The 21,997-nt window shown below is 42.4% G+C and overlaps 1 protein-coding gene across 2 annotated transcripts in view; it reads left to right on the top strand.

Moving 5' to 3' along the window:
• The window catches only part of cobl (cordon-bleu WH2 repeat protein), a 51,166-nt gene that overhangs the window by 10,090 nt on the left and 19,079 nt on the right, over window positions 1-21,997 (top strand). For both annotated transcript variants that reach the window (XM_034553349.1, XM_034553350.1), the window contains exons 3-9: window positions 7,185-7,379; window positions 8,970-9,180; window positions 11,045-11,273; window positions 12,919-12,963; window positions 13,551-13,639; window positions 13,957-14,028; window positions 18,006-18,188. In XM_034553349.1, coding sequence (XP_034409240.1) covers window positions 7,185-7,379; window positions 8,970-9,180; window positions 11,045-11,273; window positions 12,919-12,963; window positions 13,551-13,639; window positions 13,957-14,028; window positions 18,006-18,188 — 1,024 coding nt within the window. The remainder of the gene's footprint in view (window positions 1-7,184; window positions 7,380-8,969; window positions 9,181-11,044; window positions 11,274-12,918; window positions 12,964-13,550; window positions 13,640-13,956; window positions 14,029-18,005; window positions 18,189-21,997) is intronic.

Raw genomic sequence — 21,997 nt, 5'->3', positions numbered from 1 at the left:
AGTATGCAGCAACAGGTGTGGCACGGCTGTCTAAAAGTGTTGTGGCTAAAAATATCTTCCCCATTACTTGCTGGTATGGTAAGCGAGCGATCTTATGACATGCACACAAATATATAAATTGTAGTTGCAAAAACTGTATTCATTAGTTAGGACCTCATTAGAGATACTTTAAATGGTTTTACTGTGTAGCTTTTAAACTGATTTGTATTTTTCTTCATCATCAAAGGGAGCTTTAAAGCTGCAGATCTGTAACACAAGCGTTTCTCTTCTTGTTTCCCTCGCAAGAGCTCTCTCTAATTGAACATGCAGCTTAGGGAATAGGGAACAGACTAATTATTATTTCCTGCTGTTCTGCCTCTACATTCCACCTCTCCTTCCTTTTCTTCTCTGATGTTGGACTCCGCCCATCTGTCCTTTTTCTATTCCCTTTCTTGTTGCCACGTGGGGCTTCGTGCCACCTGAGATTCTCTCATCCCTCCCTCTCACCAACCGTCATTATCGCTCCTTCCCTTTCCCCTCTGTTCCTCCTCAGCTGTGGGCCATCCACAAGCTTGATGTCTGCTTGACATCTCATATCGCGTTTGCGCCTACAAAAACAAATACGTACAATGTAAAAATACATAACGCGACTCTACCGTTTGATTTATTTATCTCCCCGTGTGTGATTAGAGTACATGCATCAATAAGGAAAGCACCAGGACGCCGGGATCTGGCTTTGACATTGACGCTGATTTGATTTGAAAAGTCAGAGGATCAAAGGTCAAGGAGCTCAACTGATAAATATGGGCTGAAATTAATTAAGTGTAGAGAGTCTTGAAACAACTGACATGCTAAAGAAAGAATGGGAATACTTGTTGGCAAAGGTCAACAGGAATGTGATTACTAGTCAAGTAAGGTCTCCAAAGGAAAGATGCTTTTTTTCTTGCAGTTGTTGAGACAGAGAAGCTTTCTGGCTTCCTGCTCCTATTTATGGAGAATTATTGTTGCCTCGGAATATGTGTCAGTGGTCACAAGAGGACACGTTGACCACATGTGTCACGAGAGGAGGGCAGGATGATGTTACAGTAAGTGGATTTCTCTCCTTTAAGTAGGTGTGAAACAGACACTCCTGGATCACCGGTCGATGACCTAATCCGAGGTCATTGTAATTCATTAACGTAAACCCCTCGAATAACTGTAAGGAGTGTAAGCAACCTAATTGATCCCAAAGAGTAACAATTCATTAGGCACCCGAGGTGTGGCGTTGTCTTTTTTTATTTTATTATCTCCCCAGGGTTATTATGTTACTGTTACTGGCTTGAGCAGATTGTGCTTTGCTCTGACCTGGTTGTATTAATAGTCTTCGCTTTATAATCAGGTTAAACGGGGACTATTATTATTTTAAATGCTGGGACCAGAGTATAAACATGGCAGTAGCCATGTATTGTCTTTCAGTGTAATCATATCACGACAAAATACTGTGATACACAATGACGTCTTCTAAATTGACAATAACGAGCACTTGTAACCACAATTTCTCTGAAAATCTCATGTGAAATACTTTGGGGGAACTTACTGTATATGAAGATCACTTTCTGTCAGTTCACAGCAATTAACAAATGTGTCAATTTCACTTGATACAATTATACAGTTTTGCTCATTTTGCACCAAAAAAACCAACCTTGAATGAGAGTAAGTATTTAATTGAAACATGAATATACAAAAATAGCTTTTTGAAAAGGCACCCGTCTGTAACTCAAAGCGGCCACGCCCTTAAGTATGCATTACTTTTATAATTAAAAAAGAAAATGCACCTCCCGTCCAGTTGTTTTGAACAGGGATATAAGCTTTACTGAGTTCTGGTCACTCCCACTTCACCCTTCAGTACCAGGGGTTGCCACATTGCATTGGTATTTTGATTCGGGGTCTTTTGGTATGTAGAATGAGGCGTTAGGACAAACTGTTGTTGACCGGTATAAATATAGGAGCTTTATTGATTTTAGAGGATTGTTTGTTTAGTTATTGTAAAACCATTTGTGTTTACTAATGGTAAATGGACCTGTACTTGCTTGAGCAATTTTGGAGGTTAAGTGTCTTGCCCATGTGGCAAGGTCGCGTTGAACCACCTCTGTAGTGTGAATAAAGAGGGTCAGAGTATCATCGCCATCGAGCCACTTCCCTCTGCATTGCCGTGGGGTGTTTTAAAAAAAATGTTTGTATCCACATGGCTGGTAATATGAGCAACAAGGCATCTGCTGAATTAGGAAGTTGAGTGCCATAGCAACTGTACACAAATGCTTTACTGGGCTCATATGTCTCCAATACGACCAATACAGTACACAACACTCAAAGCAGCTTGTTCTCTCTTTCTGTATCTCCCTTGCTTTTTGTCCCTTCTCATTTCTGCTTCTCTTTTCTCTGGATCACTTGTGTGCATTTCCCCCAAAATCGACAGCTGCTACTAAACTGCGGTCTGCACTCTTACGCAGTCAAGTAGTATAAATATAGGTTGCCATGGGCACACCGTGACACTAGAGGGGTATGCTGGCAAGGCAGCAGGACTGTGAGTGTCAGGGGACTCTGGGTCCGGGATGTGTATCATTCACACTGTGTCCAATCGGAAACTCAAGGGTTGGGTGCGGTCTTGAAGTGGCACTCAAGTATAAAGTGTGCTTACTTTGTTGATGTTTCTACTGATGTGTCTCCAAATTCATATTCTATGTTTTTTTTAAGGTATGATCTTCTTTTTCTTTTTTTTTACAATTTACAAGTAGAGCAAGTCAAATTTATTTTGCAGTGTTGTTTTGAATACGTTTTACTCTCCCGAGCTGCCGAATGCTATACTTTGACATTGCTATTATTTAACTTTTAGGTTCAATGGCTTACTCAAGGATGGGTCGAGCTCAGGGACTGAGGTCAGGGATCAACGTTTACTGCCATCCAACCACCAACCTTGCTATTGATAGCCAACCTCCTCTACCAACTGAGCTACTGACGCCTTTTCCTTCTCAAACCGTCTTTAAAGCCATTTATAGGAAATGATAGATTGATATGTAGAGCTACTTAAACATTATTGTGCTTCAAAAAACAGAATAATATCTTATTCTAGATAATCAGTAAACTTCCACAAGGCCAACTACAATGTTTTAGGTATTTAATCTGCTCTGACTACTTAGCTGGAGATCTGTTTGACCTGACCGAACAGATCTCTAACGCCGACCTCCTCCTTGCTTTAAGAAAAGGTCAGGTAACAATGTGGCCTCTGTTTGTGTGCGTTGAAAACGGCCAGCCTTTGGTCTTTTTTTACTTGTCAGTACAATAGAAATATGTATATTACTCAAAGGCTGTATGCATTTTTTTTTTTTTTTACATCAATCCTTTATTCCACGTCACAGAGATTTGGGTTCGTCCATTGTTTATATTCTCAGAATGCAAAAAAGTGTGTCACGGGGTATGTAGGTCAGTCGGTGTTGTGTTTTTCGGCCAATCTACTTTATTCCCAGTTGGTTGTCTTTATTAGAGGATAGTGGCTCTTTGTTGTAGTGATCCTATTGTCTCGCACTGAAGAGACACACTGACTGGATGTCCATGTCTCTGACTTGGGACACGTGTGGCTGACTTTCTGACTTCACGAGTGTGGCTCTGTCTGCTGCCTTAATTCAGAGTATGATTTCCTCGCTTCCACAGCAAGACGTTGTTGTTTAGAGTGGCCCAGTCTGTCTGTCTGCCTCTGTCTAGCACTTTGTACCATTGCATTGTAGGTCTCAGTAACAGACTTACTCACCGTTTTACCATTTGGGCTTTTCCTTGCTGGAGTTAATGACATATCATAAACTCATACTAATTAAATGTAATCTAGAGCATTAGTTTTAAGGCTCAAGAGAATATTAGTAGACAAGTGGACATAGCAGAATATATTTTTCAACAAAGAAGCAGACCCCTTTTAAATGGAACATGTTGTGGTGGGGGGGTGATGCTGACCGAGCACAGTTCTGAGCATAAACTAATATTTTCCATTATTTCTATGGCTGGAATAAATACAGTCACTGACAGTCTTTCGCCTCCCCCCCCCCCCCCCCCCCAGCAAAATGGTGAAGCTAGTCTCCAGTGTGTCTGAGCACTGTTATGTAATTTAACTTGTCAACTAACAATAGTAATCCGTGTGTGACGTTCACGGATTTGCATTGTGTTTGCAGTGCCGAACCTGTAATTTGAGGGGCATTTCCTTTTTTTTGCATACGCTCTGCAACCATCTGATACGTTTTCCATCTCGGTGGGGGCAGTTTTTTAAATGTGTGTAGTTTTCATTTTTGTCCTATTTTCACACTGATCTGTACTTTTGCACCAACACTGTCCTTCTCTCACATCCAGGCTTGATTCATCCCAGGTGACTTCATAAGGAGAGAGCGTGGTTGTATTTGGGTCAGGAAGGAGGTAGCCTCACGTACATGCACTTACTGTAAATGCACTTACATAAACACACACACACACACACACACACACACACACACACACACACAGACATGCAGACACTCAGACTAATCTGTTAAAGAGGCAATCAGACAGACAGCAACATAGGATGACTGTTTGGCTGCGTACAGGTCTACCTACAGAGGTACGGTATAATTGATTTATGCCATGTTGACAAGAAGCAAAAGATCAACAAACACCTAGTCAGATTATTCATCTTGTTTTACGCCGTATATCGGATTTCAATAATTTTACACTGTATTTTATTTGTAGGATCTAGCTGTAGTTTATGCTATTAAGAATTACATAGATGTCATGAATCAAGCATGTGTCACTGCTAGATCATAAATCAATTTCATATTATGTATCCAGGTGACCTGCCTCCTCAGTCCATATACAGTAGGTGCTCTCTGTTCACTTTGTTTTATAGCTGCTCACATGTTGTCCTGGATGATTTTAGACCACGTGAGTCTACTGCACCTTTGGCAGTTTGAGATGAACTCAGCATCTTTTTGTTAATTTCAGTGCCATAAACACTTCTAAAAAGAGTTAAAAGAGGACAGTGAAAGAAATATATCCTTGTTAATGGTGTTTAGTCAAGTGAAAATAACTGAGTGGTTCTGAGAGGCCCATTAGCAACCGTGTGTGTGTGTGTGTGTGTGTGTGTGTGAGAGAGAGAGAGCTCATTTGTAACTCAGTCCCTGTTGCAGCTCAACACTTACTGCCCCCCTGTGCCGGAGCAGGGTTTCCTGCCTTCGTTCCCTGCTTCTCCTTTGCTCCCTCACTCTTTCTCTCTCCGTTTACGCTCGCTCATCCTTACTCTGTGGGAGACGAGGCTTTTCCTAAAGGAGTCTTTGTGCTTGCGAGAGAGAAAGAGAGCGAGAGAGAGAGAGAGAAAGAGGGAAATGCTATGGTGAGACTCACCGCAGGCTAAAGGGAGAGTAGGATACTAGCTGACTGTGTTAAGCTTGGCCGGGGCCCAGTTCTCAGTTTTCACAGAGCCCCGGTTCTGTTTACTTTTAAAGACTGAGCAGAAAAATACAAACATTTCCCACACATTTACAGGTCTCTAAGCTGCTCATTTCCTTCTCTGTTGGTTTTAAAATGCCCTTTTAGTCAGAGCACCTTGCAGTTTTCGCGATTAGAAATGATCCGCACTGTGTTTACACTCGTGACCAGATGATGATCCGCGCTGTCAAACCACGCGGCAAGGTCCGACACCCCTGTGATGCGTCCGCTTAAAAAAACCTTTCTACATTGCATAATGAGTCAATGACACTATGGGTTGACTCGGCTGTCAATGGTTAACTTTGTCCAGGTTAGAGTCCGCTCACTGTGCTATGTCACATGCATTCTTCATTCACTGCGCTCTCCTCGCCTTTTAAACTGGGCAGGAGCAACCATGAAGGACACTGGATTAATACACCACTGGATCTGAGACACACCATCATCTCTGAGAGTGCGCCTCTTCCTTTGAGCTGGGTTTCTAAACAGCCTGACACACACACATATATATATATATGTATATATATATATATATATATATATATATATATATATATATATATACAACACTTTCTGGAACACTTAATCAACACAAGGATTGTTTTTTGACGTGAGTGGGATGTTTTTTGTTGTTGTTATCTCGGGCTAATATTTGTGCTGTGGTCACAGACAGACAGCGTGCTGAAATGCGTGCTATAGAAAAGCACTTTGTCATCGTTTGCAGAAAGAAGTGCTCGAATTCATGTCTAATCAGCTGTGTCTGTCAGGCGAAGTACAGTTGATGTCGAGCCGAGGTCAAATGGGCGGATAGCAGCATGTCATTGACATCTGCCCCCTCTCCATCAGCAGGAGTTGTGGTGTGAATGTGGTTTGCGCTTTTTATTGTTTTATTGTTTTCGTGGAGCTAATAAATCATTGTGTGCATCTGAGCTAATCACATACGTAGGATATAACTATTGTATAACCACAACAGATAGATTAAAATGTTATCGGATGGTGTCAGTCAACGACAGTCAACCTAATGTCCACATTTGAGTATTACTTGTCGAGTATTTCTTTAAATAATCTGCACAGATATGGAATAAGATTCGATAAAAGGATGTTGTTTGTGTTAAACTAAAAGCTTTTTGAAAGCAGACAGTACATGACTGTACAGTGTTTTCTGAAGAGTGCTTAGGAGTGTGAATATAGAGGATGTTATTATGAATTAATCAATTATTTGCTAGGACCAGATTGAATAAGCAGCTGCTCAGGGGCGGGTCATCTTGACAACCAAAAAAGCATCAGCTCAGCATATCTGTGGAGCGTTTAGTAATCGTAGTGAAGAGAGATGTTGTGGAGCAAGCGGAAAAACAGAGAGACAGAACACAGTCGTTGGTATTCAGGCTGCTCCCCGAGGAGGCGGCGGTGGGTTGCGTTCCTTAAGCTGCTGTGCTGTGCAACTGAGACCGGACTCGAGAACAAAAAAAAAAAAAAGATCTACGTCATTTCATTTGTTTTAATAACAAGAATGAATAAAAGTGACTCCGAATGTGGTAACAATTGGATCAGATGAATAAAGGTGTTTTGCTAAAGAAACAATTGATTGTTGACTTAATTGATGTACGACATGTGAAATGAATACCCTTTTCTTGTACTAAAGTCCCACATGGAAAGCTAGGAAACTACTACAAACACCCAGAAGTGCATAACATTGCCCTCTGTGTATCTCTGCCATTGTCATGTCCCAGGAAGAGAATGAAGCCACGTGCCCCACCTCCGCCTCAGGCCCCTCTACCCGCCCCACGCAACATCTTTAGAAACGCTGTACCTGATGGGGGAAGGACTTCAGGCATGGACGCCAAGGAGAACATGCAGAGGCCCACTGTGGATTTACAGCTAACACTACCACAGGGAAACCGGACTTCGGTCACCGAGGACGGCAGGTGAGAGGGGCAGAGAGGGGCACGCAAGGACACATTGAACCTCGTGGTATCACCCCTGTATGCTGACCAGACAAACAGCGTGGGACTCGTTTGTCTGGTCTAGGTCTGTGTTTGTTGCTGTGCCAATGGGGCCTTGACAAGGGGTCCTATTCCCAGTCCCAGCACAAGCATTGTCCCAGAGAGTTGCCGAATGAAGGCCGTCCTGTTAATGCCCTCTGTCCCTAATGAGGTTCTCTCATTTGGGGCAGAAAATCAGGCATGCCTCCTTAGTACAGAACAACACGATGCTCTTTTGATAACCATAGGCAACCTTTAGGCTAGTAGATGCCAATGTGCTACCTCTGACTAGAAGTAAGTATTTAGTATAGTTTTATTATTATTGAAGGGAACTTTCTTTACTTCAACATGTGGCACTTTTCCAACTGCCTGTTAAAACCATTTCTAAAGGTTGTGGTTAGTATTGCAACTTTATTTTAGATCATTTTGGGGAAAGGAACAGGCTGCGTAACAAAATCTAAGCCTGATGCTGTGGTAGTTCATGTGGTCGTAAAATATGGCAAAGGGTTCATAAATACACATGTGTCATAGATAACTGATACTACTGCAGATCTCATTATATAAGTACACTAATGTTGTATTTTTATGCTATACAGTTCTCCCAAACAGCAATAACAACTTCAAGATGCAGAGAATTATTATTATTTATTCGGTCTTTCTCTTACCGTGATTGGAAAATCAAATGATGCAGACTACAGTTAAACTCGAGTTCAGTAAGAAGGAACAATGCTAGGCGACAGGTTAACTGTAACATATTTAATACCGCACATGACCGTTCCCTTTGGATAGTGATTGTGTTGCGACTTTGTTTTTGATGAACACACAATCTTCAAAATCATCTTAAAGAGCACTCAGTAACACAGGACACTGGGTCTGTTGATAGCGGATTGTCGTTTTAGTGATTGTCAATGGCGTCCTTTGTAGTGGTAGCTCTCTCGGTTCTGTCATCGGATCCGGCCGTTCCCAGAAAACCTTGGAGACTGTCCTCCTGGTTTCTTTCTCTGAGGATTGACAGGTCGTACTGCAGGCCTCCTCATCAGCTGCACCGGACACACAAACAGGCACACAAAGCAACGAGCAAGAGCTTCTCTTGTGTTTTTTTTGGCTGTTTGTTCTATTGTTATCATAGGGACTGGATTTTATGGGTTTTCATAATGGTTAGGTACATTTTCAAGTCGCATTAGTCCCAACATGATCAAGAAATATTCATACAGGAGGAATCGTCATGTCAAAATCCGCGCTTTGGCCATTCAATCTACAGTAGGTCTGTTTAAACAGCTCAGTGTTTAATATCGTATATTTTTGTATTTTGTCTATTAATTACCAATTCTTTCTCAGTGCATTAGTTCTGAGTGTCTTTTATACATACATATGAAGGGATTACTATTCCCTTTAGCAGAGCTCAAACTAAGTTAGTCTTTGTAAGCCTCCCTTTTATTCTCCCTCCTTCCCATCTCCTCCTGTGGTTCTTTCTTCCAAACCCCCCTCCTCTCTTTCACTTTCTGTCTCGCCCTCCCTCCCTCCCTCCCTCAGTAAGGCGCTGATGGACCTGCTGGTCGAGTTGTGTAGCCGCCACCATCTGAATCCAGCACTGCACACCCTGGAGCTGCTGTCGCCCGAGGGCCACTCTTTGGGGTTCAAGCCCAACGCTCTGCTGGGCTCCCTCGACGTGGCCTGTGTCCTCATCAAGGAGAAAGTCTGGGAGGAGAGAGTGGTGCGCAGACCGGCGCCCAAAGTGCCAGAGGTGAGTTACCGCGGAGCCTGATGGCGTTATGTGTACTTTCTTTTTTTGCCCTGTGCTTTTTCATATTTAGGATTTTATACAGATATAAAACCTGTTGGAATTAGGTTTAGTTTGGCTTGGCATGGATTCCTGTGGGCTTTGAGACAGTGACATCTGATACGGTAACAAATTACAGCAAATTAAATAAGAATAGTTTACATAATAACAATGAATAAAAAATACACTCTTAAACAATCCATGTTTTTGTTTTGGTGGTTTGGATTAATGTCGTCTAGAATGGCAAGTAAGAAAAAGCTCTTAATGTGACAATGCAGTCTGCACAGCTCCTCACCCCGTTGCCCAATGTAAAGTTCCTCCCTCCTCTCTCTACCTTTTACCTCTGACGGCTGGCAGAAGGCAAGGCCAGTGAAACCTGTAAGGGCCCATGCTAAGGTAGGAAGCCTATTGGGATCAACTGGCTTCGCATGACATTGGAGTCAGTTCTTACGCACTGGTTCTTCAGTCTAAGTGTGCCTTTTTTTTCGTCTTCATCACCGGTCTCGTTGTCATCGTTTTCTTTCCAACTCACTTGCCTATCTGAACTTATTTCTCCCGAGCATTAGTCTCTTTGTCTCTCCCTTTTTTCTCTGCTCTCCTCCTACAGTTTGAATATTTGATGAGTGACTTACCTTTAGTTACCATGCATTATTTCTCTGCTCTTCTCAGGGCTCACTGGCTGCTCTCTCTCCCTTTGACCCCGCCAGGCCTCAGGCCAGAGACTGACACTGTTTTCAGACTGACTGCTCTCCGTAATCCCTCTTCTCTGTTTTATCTGTCTACACCGATGAATGCAGTCTTAACGTGACATTTAGAGGGGATTGCAATATACAATTTACCCTCATTCATATAAACGGGGTGGACATAAACGTAAAAAAAAGACATTTCAAAACCATACAATACAAGGTTGATGCATTGCCATGATTCTATTTGATTGTGATGAAGTGTTACTATACCTCCATCAAGGTGCATATAGATACATGACTGTATGTCATCGCCTGCCTCTGTTAGTGGACCACACACTTAAAGAACAGAACTACACACACTCCCCATAGTAAAAAAAACACTTCACTCAACTGTAAGATAAACGGAGGACCCGTGTACTACGTCTTACTATTCTACTGGGGACGTTACTACCTTTTGGCAGAAGCCTGCTCAAGAAGAGACATTTTTTTAATATTTCAGGCACTTGACTAGAGTGTGTTTTTTATACACTTAGTGATGAAGACCGTTGCACAGAGCGCCACTTCTGTCTCCATAATAGAACTCTATGTCATGTCTTAAGTTTTACTACCTAAATACACACACACACACACACACACATGCACACAGACATCATCATCTTTGGTCTATTAAATGGTCCTTTTTCTCTGTCCGCAACCAAAGTCTAACCTTAGGTTACTCATTGTTGACGTGTCTTTGCGTGTTTGGATGTCTTCCTCTATCTCCGCTTCTCTCCTTTCCACATGTTTTACATGTTTTTGTTCTTACTCTGTAATGCTCTGTCTGCTCTTTGGTTATCGTGTTCAAAATTCATCTGTTGGTATTACGATGGTTGTCATTACGATGCTAAATGAATCGGATCTCTACTCGGTCCGTCATTGAGCTTTTGATTCTTTTTGCCTTATTTCTTCCATCAAGGCCGACCTATTTCCCCTTTTGCCTGAGGTAGAGATGTAGCCAACGGAGGACCTTCACGTTGCTTATCTTTTTATCCTGTTATGATGCTGTTCAATGCAAGGAGAGGAAATCCCGGTGCTGTGCTCCTTTATCTCATCCCGTCTGTTCGCCCATTAATGCTTCCACCATTCTCCCCTCTCTACATCAGAAGACAGTGCGTTTGATGGTGAACTACCACGGCAGCCAGAAGGCAGTGGTACGGGTCAACCCGTTTGTGCCACTACAGGCTCTGGTGCCAGTCGTGTGTGACAAGTGCGAGTTTGAGCCTGCGCATGTGCTGCTCCTGAAGGACAGCATCAGTCGCCACGAGTTGCCGCTGGACAAATCTTTAACGGAGCTGGGGATCAAGGAGCTCTACGTGCACAATCAGAGTCTAGGTAAACCTTGACCTTCTGTCTTTGTATGTCTTCTGTCTAAGTTCTGAGGGAAAAGGGACAACCAGAATGTGTCCCTTTTTCCTCAGAACTTAGCAACAACCAACAACACAAGAGTTGCATTTGTTTTCCCACAGTTACTAGGGTTGTTTTCCACCACGGGCCATACACTCTACTGGGGATAGTAACTTCCAAGGACTTACACTGATACTCTTTGGTAACTCGGGGAAAACAAAAGTGCTCTCCGTTTGCTGTTTTTGTTTGAGCGATGCTCAACGCACCGTAAATCGAGCCTTCATTTCCCGAGCAGCTCGAACTCGGCGGCAGACAGAACTGCAAAGTGGAAGCGAGGTTTCCAGGGAACCAATCTAAGCACTGGTGTTTTTTTTTATTATTCACTAGCTATTACATTGTGCAATCAATATTTACTTTGTAATGATAAGTTAAAGCAAAAAACCTCTTTATTGCCACTTTAAATAAAAAAAAATTTAAAAATTATTTTCAAATGAGATGTTTATTATTTACATAATTATGTTTTTGTATTTTTAATAGACCCCCTCTTGATTTTTGCTAATAACCGAAAGCTAATTAAAGCAGATAAAAGACCTCATCATGGATACTGATAGGTGCCTTGGCTTGTCCAGCTGTGATGTTCTAGCATATGCTATTAGGGAATCACGATATCTTTGTAAAAACGTACAAATGCATTTACAAGCAAAAGATATATATTGATTGAAATTAGTAAGGTTTTAACTCGTTTTACATTGCGCAATCCACCTCCACTCCCTCCCAACTGATTCAGGACAGCCCTCCATGTGGCAAGGCCTCGACACAGTTTTGCACACTGGACTGTGGAGAGCGAGGGTGTGGCCGCCGAGCCTGAAACCCTCCCATCTACAGAGCACGGTGCCCTCTGACCTTTTCATGGATGAGCACAGAAGGAAAGCTCGGGAGTAAAGTTTAGTTTCAGCAGTGTTTACTTGCCTTCGCCACCTTGAACCAGATTGCACAGTGTAACATGTGGTCATGAGAATAAAGGACTTGCTTTTGCCTCCAACAGTAAGCAGAACAAACTATGGATGTCTCGCAATCCCAGCCAGTAGCAGCTTTTTCAATGGTTTCCAATTCAATGAGCCACAGAACGAGAATCACCATGTAGTCTGCTGTACGTCATGACTAGCAAGCAAGTGTCTGTTGACATGATTGTCGGCAGTCAGAGTCAATATTGATTTTACCAGCAGCAGGTACACAAAAATATAAGCTTGTTTTTTTAATATTTTCATCTAATTGAACCTTGGTAAATGTAATGTGTCCCTTGGGGTACAATAGTTAGAATATTCTATTCTTTATCTAATAGTAAGTTGAATTATGGTCTAAGATCGGATATTATGGTCCATTGCCATGGTAACAGTCCACACACACTGATATTTCCAGATACTGTTAAGCTTGTGGCTTATGGTCATGACGGAGCCAAGCAACAACATTGAGAGTCAACCATTCCCTATTATTAAGGATATGGAACCTGGTTTATCGTGGAAAATATACACGTTTTTTGTGTCATGATTTGTTCCAATGCTGGTGAAACTCTACCAGCCGTGTCATTTATCCAATAAATTCATGTGTTTTTAAAGCTTGTTATGTTTTCCAGTTCTCCGGCCTCAAAGGGCTTCTGCTCCAGCTCTTAACTACTCAGGTATTAGTCATGATAAGTCTTGTCTGTCTTAGTGTTGCTGGCTCCAGCCATGTAGCTGTTTAACCCAACAGACCGCTGTTTGCTTATTAACCCTGCTTCTTTGACAACGTTATACATGCTTGTTTGCTTGTTAGCCACCCGTATGACAGAAATCATTTTTGGTTCATTGTCATTGTGTAACATCGTCTATGCCGGTCAATTTGAAATGATTTATGTTAAGTTTGCCCAGTAGTATAACTCTGTGATTGTTTTAATTGTTAAGTTTATCTTCCGTCCCGGCCCTCAAGTCAACAGCGTTATCATCTCACATTCTTAGTTACCGCTTTGTGGACTGTGAAGGTTAGACAGGGCGGTCTTTGAGAAGAATAGAGCGATAGCGCCCTCTGCTGAGAGAATGCAGTATGGAGCCCACACCCTAATTAACCTCCGCATGCTGTGATCATTTGGCACTCCTTTCTACTAAATTCCTCACAAACGTTTTCTAAGACTGAACCTGACTTATTTGCTTTGCTTTTATGAGATACTTACACTATCATGTCCTCCTCCTCCTCCTGCTCCTCCTCCTCCTCCTCTATTTCTTTTCCTAGACTCCATCCGCTCCAGTACTACCAGTTTGGACAGAGTAGAGAAGAAAGGCCTCTTGGGAATCTTCCAATTCAGCAGGAGGAAAACCAAGGTACGACTTTTTTTTGTTTGTTTTAGTATTCCTCTCCCTCTTTTAAGAATGTCACTTTTAGCAGTGTAATTATGTGTTACTGTCAAGCACGACTCGTAGAATTAACAGCACTTCTAATGTCCTCCATAACTGTCCACTAAGTTGGGCGCAACTCATTTGCACAAGTCTCGTGACAGATATGTGGTTGTGTAATAATTAACAAACTAACCTTGAGTGTTGCATGCCATTCCTAGTTGCTCAGATTGATAGCGCAGGCCGGCTCACTGCATTGCTGAACACTTGAATGCCGCATGTAAGCTGTGCCTTCCGTTTTGCAGACAGACACAACATCCGTGGACATGGATGACTGTGATGACAAAGTTATCCAAATCACAGACACTCCATCCAATGTAAGTACTACTGACACATCTGACAGCCTCCAGGGGGGATAAGTGAAATCAAAGTGTTTTTTATTGGTCTCTGACGCATTACAATCATATACCGTGGACAGAATAACAAGAACACCTGTACATTGAAATACAAACAGTACAAGGTCAAACCACGCACATTGACACAGGGTTGGATTACGACACTTTAGTTGCACTTGCAACATAAATTGGACAAACTACACAAGGTAGCACCTACTAGTGCAGGTCAGTAGTGTTGTGTTTTATCACATGGTGTTCCTGCTGATACTTTCACAAGGTATTAATATAAAAGCCTTCAACGTCATGGTAGATTGTGATGAAACACTAAAAGCTTATGGAACTGTTGAGAAATCCGATTTCTTGACTGCAGTTTGAATGTCCTTTTTTGTTGTTGTTATCATTAAGTAATTTATACACATCACCTTGTTATTACCAGCCGTGCTGCTGGTATTGTTTTGACCTTGTGAGTCGGTGTGTGGGTAAGCATGGCAGGATGTGGGGCTGGAGACACCGACTGGTGTAGCAGGAACTCCCACAGAAGCGGTTTTCAGTACTTTAACATGCGTTTCTATTTCTGTCCGTCTTCCCGTGGACAGATTGTGTCATTGAATACAGTCACAAAACGTTGTGTGTTGACGAGATCCAAATGAATGCCGAGTTTGAAGATGAGTGTGGTCTGATCAAGGGGTTCGGAGAGACGTAAGGGGATGGGAAGTGGGGATGGGCCATTGCAACCACTCTGCGCTCCTGGCCTGCTTTGGCATCGCAGCAGGATGTGTTCCCATAGCGACATAGTCTCTAGTTATCTTGTAAAAAAATGGTAAAACTATCTATCGCATCAGTTGATATGGTAGGACAATTGTTATAAATATATAGTTTATTTCGGAAGCTGCAGGTGGCGAGACCTCGTCTTCTTCTGCGACCCCTCATCTCTCAGTATGTCACAATAGCCACATTTATGGGAACTATGCCAGCTTGAACTATTTCTTTCAGCTCAAAGCAATCTTTACTGAACGTAGGCCTGCAGAATTGTTGCTCCTGTGCAATGTTTATTGAGTTGGGGTTATGTGCACTGATGTCCTCCAGAGGGCAGCAACCGTCTCCAGAAGATTAGTCAGCAGTTTGTTCGCACCTCTCGGGTCCAAAGAGGAGTATCGCCTGCAATTCTAGCTCCAACTTACTTTTCTTTCCTCCAAATAAGTACTGAATAATAAAAGGGTGTTAGGTAGTGATATGTATGAGGTCGTGTACACTCTGCTCAAGGACCAATAAGGATGCATGTCCACAGCGGCCCATATGACTGGTGCTGACCAGCTTTGACGAGATTCACAATCAAATTCCAACCAAAGTATAATCTCCCTCTGACCTCTCCAGTGTGTGTGTGTGTGTGTGTGTGTGTGTGTGTGTGCGTGTGTGTGTGTGTGTGTGGCGTTTACATCCGCGTTAAACCAGACGTACATTCATACGCTGCGTCAAGCAGCTCTCCACCTGTTTGTTAGATCTGGAACTTAATCGCCTTAATTTGATTTTGAAGCCATGGACTTCAGGTCAGCAGCGGCCATCTGTGGTTCACCTCAGATCAATATGGTGTTTGATTACATTAGCTGGAAAAACACTGACCGGCTCACTCTGGCTCTCTTCTCTATCCTCTCTTCTTCCTCGTCCTCTTTTTAATGTCTACACCGGATACTTCTTTTTCCTTTTTCCTTTTGAAAGAATTAACAATAAAGGAAGACGGGGGGGGGGGGGGGGGGGGGGGTTGCTTCGATGTGAAATTTATTTAAACAAAAAAACTGAAATGTATAAAGAAAGTGGGAGCTAATTTATATGTATTCATATTGCTATTTCTCAGCCACTGGGCTTTAAGGCAGCTGGGCCTTTTCTCTCCGATGTGATAGATTCTCAGCCAGGGACTGTTTTCAGACCACACACGTGCATTTATGCACATAAGCACACACACACACACACACACACAAACACACACACACATATATAGCCACAGTGTTATCAGCCTAAAGGCATCAGATTACCTTACCTTTGCTACATTAGCACTAAAAGCCCACCCACTTATCTCTAATTGTTCATTAGGGGCTAAACTGTGTGTGTGTGTGTGTGTGTGTGTGTGCGTGCGTGTGTGTGCGTGCGTGTGTGTGTGTGCGGTCTTAAAACACTAACATGTTTAGAGAGCATCATGGTATGGAGAAGTGCTGATTCTGAAGCAATCTCATGGGAGGGGAAATGTGTCCTTCTATATGAATTTATTATTTATATAAGTTTGAAGGATTTGGCCTTTTAGGCGTATGAGTAAAACAATTTTTTTTAAACTATTAAGCGTACCAACTTTTTTTATTTTGTCTTCTTCAATGTATTTAGCTCAGCCTGTAAGTCTTCTTAATATACAGAACAACTGTGAGTTGTCATTAATTGACTCTAGAGGAGAGCCTCTCTCTGTGGAAGTTAGATTAACTCTGCTATTAGTAGGGAGGGATTCTGATATTTGTAAAGAGCGCCAGAGATTCTATATTTGCATGTGTGGTTTGTAGAAGGATCAGTCATATAAGCGCTAAAAAGCACTCCCAGATATACCGTATAAAGTCATGTCCCTCCTGAAGGAGTTCTGCAGAAGTTCAATACGCTCATTTGGAAATATGCACTTTGTAATTATAAGGAGGACACTGTGAGTTTGGGTCCCCCTCCCCCCCAAATGCTGCAGTATGTTTGTTACAGCTCCCTTTTCCTCTCTCCCTGTTTTGACATATTTCAGATTGTTTACCAGAGGGAAGGAGTAGAAGAGAGCAGGTGAAAAAGTCAGACAGAGTTCATGTGAATTTTTTGCTTTGAACATTATATTTTGGAAAGGGTGAAAGCAAGCGCCTCTTTTTTTTGGTAGGATTCCAAATAGAAAGAACCCCAAAAAAAAGAGAGATGTGAAAGGACGTGAAGGATTGATGTGATGTCGGCCCCCGTCTGTCATCTACCTCACCTGCTCCTTACCTCTGTCAGTCACACAAGCATAGGGAGAAACTGACAGGAAATACTTATATTTTACATTTTTATATTGCCATGTTCTTGTTCTGCTGGAAGCTTAAGCTGTGTAGTGTGTTAATGTGCTTAAATGTATTATTTAAGCCAATTGATTTAGAGGCAATTGTTACAGAGTTCACACAAGGGCCATAGTGTTTGGATATTTTGTTGTTATTTTGCATTGTCATTAACGGTTAGAGGGTGAGATTTATATGGTCAATCATAATCCTGGTGATTGTGGTCTACTTGTTCAATAGTACGAGCGCTCCATATCTTTAAGTTGAGTGCAAGACAACACTACACTCGAACATTATTCTGCATGCTGGAACAATCTAAATAATATAAACACATGTGAAATGTCTCCAATGGGAACGCGTGCCTTCTTTTCTGTTCTTTTCCCATCCCTCCCCACCGTAAGATGTTCTAACCTTTGGTCCAATTAATTCTAATGACCTGAACTTCATGTTCCTTTTTTTTGTTTTTCCTTTTTCTGCCGTATCCAGGCATTGTCTGAACGCATCAATTAATCTGCTTTTAAACACGGCCCTTTTCTTAGATCATGGGGGTGTGAGTCATGGTTTGGTTCCCCCGTTGTGCCACGGCTCTGTACCAAGCTGAGCCGCGGGGTGATTCAGATCTTCAGTAGCACTTTGGACTCCCTTTGATCACTTTTTATTTTTTTGTTCCAATGCGTTGGTCAGAAGCAGCCACCTTCTTAGAAATGCGGTTGCACTTTTTCAATTTTTTTCAATTGAATGTAGCAATAATTGTTGTGACTGAAGAATGGATGACTCCTTCAGAAATGTTGATCGCATGCGTAATGTACGCATGTACGCATGTTTTTTTGTATCTTTCTTTTTTCTTTGTTCATGTGTACACGTGCATCCATATTTGTCAGACTTCCCTCACCCTCTTTATTTTGACATCACCCACAGGGCCTGTCCACTGCGTCAGGGATCCCCGGCGTAGAAGATCGGCCCAGCACCTTAGGCCAGTCTCAGTCTGTCATGAACTTCCCCAGGATGTCTCCCAAGGCTGAGACCAAGAAGAGGAGGGCCCCAGAACTACCCGGAGCCCCGACGCCCACCATGGGACACGCTAGCTTTGAGGGCTATGAGGTGAGGAGATTTAAGAGATGTGTGTTTGGATTTATTATTATTATTTCATTCCAGTGCTTTGCGTCATGACATAAAGCTGTATTCTAAATTGTCTGTATAACCTAATTTACAGTACATCCAGTGCGGTAAAAACACTAATTCATCACACACACACACACTCCCAAACATTGCTTAATTGTGATTATAATGATATCACATAACCCATGTTCTTCTTCTTAGGAATTTATGTAAAATATCTGAATCGCTCCGCTCTCAGGAGTGACCCGAAGTAGTCCATCTGAAAGCTGCGACGGGTTCGACGCGGCCTTTCCTTTGGGTGTTTTGGCCTGATCGGCTCCTCAAGGTCACAGTGACCTGTATCGTCTGCATTAAAAGAAACAGCTCCCTGCAGTCTCATTATTGTGTTATTGCAGCATGCTGGGAATTGTTGTTCGGCAACCGACATCCTTCCTCCCTCCGATAATAAGCGTTGTTTCTTTTGGAGAAGCGAGTGTTATTGCTGGATGTTATTGAGAGGAGATTTTTGTTCTCAGGAAGGCACGGAGGACAGTGTTGTCCTCTTAATTAACGAAACTGAGCTGAGAGCGGAGGAGCAGAAGATCTGATTCACAGCATCTTTTGTTCTTAATAGGTGGACAGCAATTATAATAGTGCCACAAAAGCACACAAGTCGTAATTCATTTCAGTCATAGTGTATTCCCGAAGAGGCTATCTTTAATCTAATGTGGGTGAACTTCCCAACCAAAATATTCCATTATCTGCCCACTGAACTTGATAATGGTCGAGTAGGCTTAACGATTATGCAGCTACGAGTGGATCGCTTCACAAAGTATGAATATGGCTAATTTTTGATAACGTGTCCTTCCTTCATTGCATTCATATCAACACAATGATAGATGTTTGGTCTTTTCTTTTTGCAGTGCATTGTGACTCTATTAGAACGTTTTTTAGAACTGTAGCTGTGCAGGTCGTTTATCTGTCAACCAGATGATCGACACCAGAGCTGAAATACTGACACGCTGCTGGGAGTCACAGTCTGGTAGGTCATCTAAGGACCGGTCTATTAATAGATGTCTCCATCTCCCTGTCTGCCTCATGTATATTCATACGCATCCACACGTTGCGTGGTCACACTGCTGTGCCGTGACGCCTCTCAGGGTTGAGAGGTTGAAGACAGGCTGTCGAAGCCTTATGTAGTCAACAAGTGATGATTGATAAGGAGGGTACGGGTGATTAGCCGGTTGTCCTCTGAGGACATCGTGGAGCTGTTAGCAGCATGCAGACCTGCGTTTGTGATTTAATAGGATTTAGTTTTAATGACAGTGAAGGTAATCATAGCGGCCCGGTCTTCTCAAGACAGTTTCTCAGGGGCCCACTGGCCTTCAACAGCTCTGCATGACTCGGATCTGTGGAACAATTCTACACGTCAAATGAAGCTCTACGTTTATGTCTTCATAGTTCAGATATCCAGGGTTGTCCAAAAGTCCTCTGACAGAACTGAAGCACAACTGATCCCCAAGTATGCAGTGCATTTTTTTTCTTTCTTTTTTATATGTGTGTTACATTTAGCTGACTTAGATTTGCATTGCACTAATAACTCTTTCTCAATTCTGCGGCCTGCAGGTTTATGTCACAGCCCCCCTTATTTACTGTACATACTCTCTGTGTATACAGTTTGAGAATGTGTGTGTTTGACATGATAGCAGCTCTCCACGAGGACTGTCTTCATTGTAGACCTCCGTCTGGTCACCTAACGGTGAATTACAAGACACAGTAATAGACATCGACATCATAATATATAAGCCGTGAGGGTGATGAGATTGTTATAATGAAGCTGAATGCTTCAGATGGACTTCGGAGGAGCAGAGAATAGTGAGGACAGTCATTTGAATCATAGTTAGAATTAAACTGATCTAACAAATCTCTTTATGGTCGTCTGTGGATCACAAATGATCAATTTAAAAGTCAATTCAAGTAGATTTTTTTTACATATAACATTTCACTCGTGGTCGTTCCCTTGCACTCTTTGATTTAATGTTCCTTATGTTGGTGGGCTTATGTTTAATTTACTTAAGTACTCGCTTGAGTAGTTTGGATGCACTTAACATGTTGTTATGCTATGTTGGTGTTGTCTGTTAATGTTTGTGTGTGTATGTATGTGTGTATATATACACACATACATACACACATTTGTGATGTCAATAGGTAGATTCAAGAATATTTTTAGTACCCAGAGTAAGTCACCGCAATGCATTTGATCTTTTAGACGTGGTAGTTATCCAATTATTTTTTGCACAACATGGATTGATTTCAGGGTGTTGACACCAAAACGTTGACATCTCTATTCACGCTCTCATTTCATTCCCAGTAATGAAAGTAGACCTTCTTGATGTCTGAGACCGGTTGCTGTGAGAATGTGAACAGCATTTCGCTCTAAAAACGGATGACGCCGTGTTCCAGGAAGAGTGGAAAGCCATCTCATGACTGTCGGAGGATCTGATGTTTTCAAGGAGTCAGAGAGCTTTACAGTTGTTGTTTCTCCTGCTTTATGAGAGCAGCTGCGATTCAAATGACGTTTTGGAACATCGAGTCTTTTTTTTTTTCCAGCGGTGATAGCGGCAATCTCATATTGTGGTTTGGAAAGAAAGCCGTGTCCACATTGGGATAAAGGAGTTTCGGAGAAATTCTGAGCTTTCTGCTCCAATACTCAGTAACAGAAGGTGCTTCTTGAGTACATGTGTGCCCGTTGTGTGTGTTGTGTGCGTGCAGGGAGACTGAAAGATAACGACAGACAACTGAAGCAACAGAGAGAGGATACAGACCAAAAGAGAGACACGCAGTGACTTAGAGGGTCACAGAGAGTCAAAGGGAGGTGACATCAGTACTCATAAGTGGTTCTAAGTTTATTCAAGTCGTGCAACATTAACAATGTATAAGCGTTGGGGATCATATTTCCAAAGTGCAGTACAGCGTGAAATCTGGTTGGCATGCCCTGAGCACCACCATCGCCTTCAGGACACGGTAGGAGTGGCATCGAAGTTCAGAAGGTGAAGTCGTGCTAAGGAAGCAGGCGGTGTGCAAGTCCGTAAGGAAAGTGGACAAATGTTTTCATTGCACTTTCTCTGCTCCCATTATTAATTTAACCAACATTTCTGAGTCCTTAACTTTCCTAACTACACCACTCACTGGACTAATCTCCTTGGGCTGCCCAGAAATGAGTTGATCTGCAATATTACATGTATATAGACCGTCTTCTTTTTTATTTATGTAACCAATCAAGCAAGGTCCAATACAAGAAACATGTCTTGTTTTACACTTCCAGATTGTATTGCGAAACCTAACGCCAGGTGAGGGAGATCCGAGCCAGAGAAGAAAGCAATCATTTACGTCACGTCTGTTTGCTGTGATGTGGGGAATTAAAAAAAAGTGACTCCCTTTGGAGGAACCGTGGTCGTTACAAATTGTTTGCGATTCTATTCCTTCAAGGGAGATCCAGCTGTCAGACCTGACGACGGTTCACAAGGCGGCATTATGGGAGTTTGCCTCGCCGTGAGAGGCAGAAGTACAGTTTTAGTATTGTAATCAATAAGCTTTCTGTTTAGTCTAAACTACGTGGCGTTGTGTGTCTGGGACGGCTGTCGGAGCGCTCTGCCCATTACTGTTTCTGCGTTGCATGAATTTTGTTTTTGTACGCGCTGCATTCATGCCCGCGTCTGCGTGGCTTCTTGATTGATCGAGCTGGCTCGTTTGTTTTTCTGTCACTGTGTGAAAGTAGAGAGTTGGCAGCAAGGGGAGGCTTGTTTTTCACA

This window comes from Cyclopterus lumpus, chromosome 16, assembly GCF_009769545.1.
Source record: "Cyclopterus lumpus isolate fCycLum1 chromosome 16, fCycLum1.pri, whole genome shotgun sequence".
NCBI lineage: Eukaryota > Metazoa > Chordata > Actinopteri > Perciformes > Cyclopteridae > Cyclopterus > Cyclopterus lumpus.
Note: the sequence above shows the minus strand (reverse complement) of the source record. Positions and strands in the feature narration are given on the sequence as shown.